This window comes from Colobus angolensis, unplaced genomic scaffold (assembly GCF_000951035.1).
Source record: "Colobus angolensis palliatus isolate OR3802 unplaced genomic scaffold, Cang.pa_1.0 Scaffold197, whole genome shotgun sequence".
Classification (NCBI taxonomy): Eukaryota; Metazoa; Chordata; class Mammalia; order Primates; family Cercopithecidae; genus Colobus; species Colobus angolensis.
Genome location: NW_012115121.1, coordinates 4,279,283 through 4,284,104, shown reverse-complemented (window position 1 = coordinate 4,284,104; position 4,822 = coordinate 4,279,283). Strand labels below are relative to the sequence as shown.

Genomic DNA, 4,822 nt, shown 5'->3' with positions numbered 1-4,822 from the left:
TTGGAGCTTTTGCCTTATCCTTGCAACCCAAGTTCTTTGTGTGGCAGAACATCTATGAAAAACTAATAAAATATTGTCTGATATTTCCCTGTGCTTCTGGTATTGCTTTTAATCTCAAAACCCACCCCTCCCACCTCTAACAAACCAAAATGGAAAATGACAATTCAGGCAGCTGTTAAGTGGCTCACTCTCTCAAGGCAAGCACTGTCTCAAGGCAGAAATGACACAGCAAAAAACAGAGGGGGAGAAAAAAGTCTATTATTGGCTCATGATTTACAAAAGCCAAAGGCCTTTAGAGAAAAGGCCAGGAGCCATACCAACATAGATCCCAAATCCAGGAGAACACAGACCAGCAGTAAGAGGGACGCTTCCCGTCAGACCTTGGACATGGTGGTCTTTGAGAATAGGTGTGCCCTTCTCTCCCTGACCAGTTGGGATAGAGACTTGACTGGAATCCTTGATGCTGACAGGTGTTTCTATGGACAGAGAGGACTGTGCCTGTCTTCCTGAATCCCAACCCAGAGTAGAAGCAGTTGAGACATGGATCTGGGTTGAGAAATGGGTTTTCCTGTCCCCCTGTGTTACCCACGTCTTCACAAAGGACTTACAGGTGGCTGAGAGATCTGTAGGAATGGAATGGGGATTGCAGGTGGCCCAAGAAACCTGAGGAGACCAATAACTAAGATCAGATATGGGTCAGTGGTCATCTTGGCAGGTATCACTGTGGACAGATGACACTGAGGGCCACTGCCCTGACCTTGGGTCGTCAGCTGCTACCTGGTAGCCCCACCCCTCCCCTTTCTACCCCAGCCCTTCGCCTCCAGGGAAAAAGTGTGTGTAGGAACTCCCTCTGCCATTTTGAAAAGACAGGAGCTAAAAGCAGTTCCATGAAGGACAGGCATTTAGTTTCATACCTGAGTTTGTGAAATAAGAGTTGTTCTTTCTTCACGTGATTTTTACCTTTCTGTCTTCTCCACTGACTTAGTGATGAGACAGATCAGGACAAGGATACTTGTAGCCATCCACCTGGCAGGTTCTGCAAGTCACAGAACTGTAACCACATACTAGGCCTTAGAGCAATCTTAGGGCACCTCCTTTTCTTCTGCTCACCATTTTCTAGAAAAAACAAGAGAGGCTCCTTCCATGGCTGGTAGCACAGGGCAAAGTAAGGAAAGGGATGTGCCAGCAGTGGGTTTGAATGAGGTGAGGACCTGGGTGACCAGCGGCGAATGTATGTTGTCTGTTAGTTCAGTATCTACATGCTGGGCAAGTTACGGATCCCATCCCTCCGGGGAGGGGTGCCTTTGGCTTGCCCTGTTGGTGTGAGCCGAGCACGCATGCTTGCTTCAGTCCTGACCGCCGGTCAATTTGTGGAACAAGTCCTCGTCAAGTGTTTCATTCTGGTCCTTGGAGCGGGTAGACAAGAAAATGTAGCCGCCAATGTACTCATGCACAATCTTGCAATCTGCACTCAGGCAGGTGAATGCAGTAAAGACGTTTTGGTCAAACTCGATGACCACCTGGAAGAGGAAGGCACAGAGAAGCTTAAACTCTGACAAGGAATGATGAGAAAGAGGCGCTTTGTTGGACTGGCCCCTGGAGCTGAGGGCTGCTGAGGTGGATGACAGATGGATATCCCCCTAAAACGCACAGAAAACCATCACTTCCATTAAACACTTCCAGAAAACATCTTTGCTCTCTTTGCGCCCTCTGGTGGTGTCGACTTTGCTGCACATCTGGTTTAAAAAACTCCCAACACATTTACTGTCTATAGTTTAGATACAAGGATTTTGCCCAAGCACTCCCTATGTTGGGGAGCAGGGTGCTTCGCAGGCACTTTATTTTTATTTATTTTTTTTGAGGTGGAGTCTCTCTCTGTCATGTAGGATGGAGTACAGTGGCACGATCTCAGGCCACTGCAACCTCTGCCTCCTAGGTTCAAGCGATTCTCATGCCTCAGCCTCCCACGTAGTTGGAATTACAGGTGTGCGCCACCATACCCGGCTAATTTTTGTATTTTCAGTAGAGACGCGGTTTCACCATGTTGGCCAGGTTGGTCTTGAACTCCTGACCTCAAGTGATCCACGCCTCAGACTCCCAAAGTGTTGGGATTACAGGCGTGAGCCACTGCACCGGCCTGCAGCCTCTTTAATGAATAATAAAAGTCTGCCTGAATTTTCTTATAGCCACTGCCCCGAACCCTTTCCTAGCTGAAAGTCATAAACTCTAAGCACTAGAAGAAAGACTTAGAGACTTTGCTGGTTCTCAACCTTGGCTGCCCATTGAAATCACTTGTGGACCTTTAAAAATTATTAATACCTCGCTCCTCCTCCCAGAGATTCAGATTTAACTGGCCTTGGCTGTGTTCTGGGCAGTGGTATTTTAAAGCTCCCCAGGTGATCCTTATATGCATCAAGGCTTTAGAGCTACTGCCTTAGAGCTCATCTAATCTCTGAACTTGATTTTACAAATAAGCACCCAGATGGGTATCAATACTGCTGAGAGGAAGTCAGGGTTCTTAACAAATGTGTGAGTCTCTTACCATCCCTCTGCTTTCTATTGGAAAATGAGAATGCCAAAGGAATGAGGGAAGATTGAGACTATATCAGCACCATCGGAATGTTTTAATTAATTCAAGAATGAATGAAACAGGGTCTTGCTTTGTTACCCAGGCTGGAGAGCAGTGGCATAATCATAGCTCACTGTAACCTCGAACCTCAAGTGATCCTCCCTGGCTGAGTAGCTGAAACTACAGGTGCACGCCATCACAGCTGGCTAGTTCGCCTTTTTTATTTTTTATTTTTTAATTTTCTGTAGAGACAGGGTCTCAATATGTTGCCCAGGCTGGTCTCAAAACTCCCGGCCTCAAGTGATCCTCCCACCTTGGCCTCCCAAAGCACTGGGCAGAATGTTTTAAATTAGCGGCAGGATGCTAAGGTGCCTCTAACTTCATCTAGAATTTTCCATGATACAGGCTTGGCCTGAACTTAGCTCCTACAATGGGAGATGATGGGAGGCTGTAACACAGGCTAAGGGTTTGAGGGCTCGTGGTTTTAAGAGGTGAAGCTTTTCTCAGTCATCACTATGGACCTCACTTGCTTCTTCAGCAGGTTTTCCCTTTTGAGCCTGGAATGCTTTCCAGGTGAGCAACTGAATCTTCAAGTCCTCAATCGGGTTTCTTGGCAGCAAGTCAGATGAGGGCTTTTTTGGATTTATTTTGCGTAGCAGTGACATCTCCAGTAGTTTCTGGTAAGTAATTATCAACCTAAATCCTATATAATCCTATGCTGAGTCAATGAAAATTAATGAAACTGCTCAGTAATTTTAGAACCTGTCTGTATTGACAGTCTGCATGGAGACTACGCCAACTTGCAGTGCTAATGCAAGAGCATTTGGCCTGTGCTTGTTAGGAAGCTGCCCAGAATTGCATATGATTATTTTAGCAGACAATTACCACATGCTTGTGATTTCTTAGCTCAAATAGAAGAACACCTTTCAAAAATCAGAATCTGCAATTCTGAGGGAACACACATTTATAGGCTCAACACTGAAGAGCAAAAACTTTCACTTTACCTGACGGGTTTCCCAGTTTACATTCCACTGTTTGATATTTGTGAATCTCCATGTTGTCACTGGAATCCCGGTGGCTGCATCAATTTTAATCAACCTGTTATATGAAACTCCCAGAATGTCATCTTTTTTGCTTCCTTTAAATCTGAAAAGAATCATAATATTAGTTAAGAGAAGCAACTGCTTCCTATAATACAATATTCATTCACATATAACTTCTTAAAAATACTACCAGTATTTCCAAATCATTTCAGAGGAATGGAAAATGAAGAATTAACTTTCTGCAGGGGGGCATTTTTATTGGGATATAGAGAACATGAAAAAAGAATGAAGGCTATCCTGCAGATGGTCTTTAAGTAAAACTGACATCAGAGAAAAATAAAATAAGACAGAATCAAATAAATTCATTCAAAATGACTACGGACTCTGTGTAGGGCACTCTTCTAGGCATGGGAGATATCATAGTGAACTAAATGGATGGAAAATTTCTGAGTGTGGGAGGGAGAAGATCATAAGTAGGAGGTACATATGCCAGATAAGATGACGGAAAATAAAGTTGGAAGGGCTACGGGGAATACTGGCAATGAGGTGGCTACAGTTTAAAACAGCAAGGTCCGTGAAAAGGTGACATTTGATAAAAAAATGGATATGCATGAGAATGTGAGACATGTGGATATCTGGGGAAAGAGTATTCCAGGCAGAGGGCACAGCCACTTAAAAAAAATTTTTTTTTTTTTTTTTAATGTGCTTAAGGACCGGCCAGGAGGCCCATGTGGCTGACACAGTGAAGGAGGGGAGAGGAAAGTGAGTTCGAGAGCAAAGGTCTTGTAGGCCGCTGGAAGGATCTGGCTTCTCCTCTGAGTGAGATAAGAAATCCTTCAGATTTCGTGTGTGTGTGTGTTTTAGAGACAGGGTCTCGTTATGTTGCCCAGGGTAGTCTTGAACTCCAGAACTCAGGCAGTCCTCCTGCCTTTGCCTCCCAAAGTGCTGGGATTAGAGGCATGAGCTGCTACACCTGCCCCAGATGGTTTTGAGCAGAGACTTCACAAAATCTGATTTAAGATTTTAAAAGGATCCCTGTGGCTGCTAAGTTGAAAACTTAGGGGGACCAGGGTCGAGGCAGGAAGACCAGGAATGCTTTAAGAACTGAGGCCTGGCGGCCGGGCGCGGTGGCTCAAGCCTGTAATCCCAGCACTTTGGGAGGCCGAGACGGGCGGATCACGAGGTCAGGAGATCGAGACCATCCTGGCTA

At 45.3% G+C, this 4,822-nt stretch overlaps 1 protein-coding gene across 1 annotated transcript in view; it reads right to left on the bottom strand.

The window, feature by feature from the left end:
• Window positions 1-373: 373 nt before the first annotated feature.
• Window positions 374-4,822, bottom strand: part of FERMT1 (fermitin family member 1) — a 53,194-nt gene continuing 48,745 nt past the window's right edge. Inside the window, exons 14-15 of the mRNA XM_011941008.1 lie at window positions 3,574-3,715; window positions 374-1,520 (exon numbers count right to left, since the gene is read on the bottom strand). Of these exons, the coding sequence (XP_011796398.1) occupies window positions 1,347-1,520; window positions 3,574-3,715 (316 nt within the window). The 3' untranslated portion in view covers window positions 374-1,346. The remainder of the gene's footprint in view (window positions 1,521-3,573; window positions 3,716-4,822) is intronic.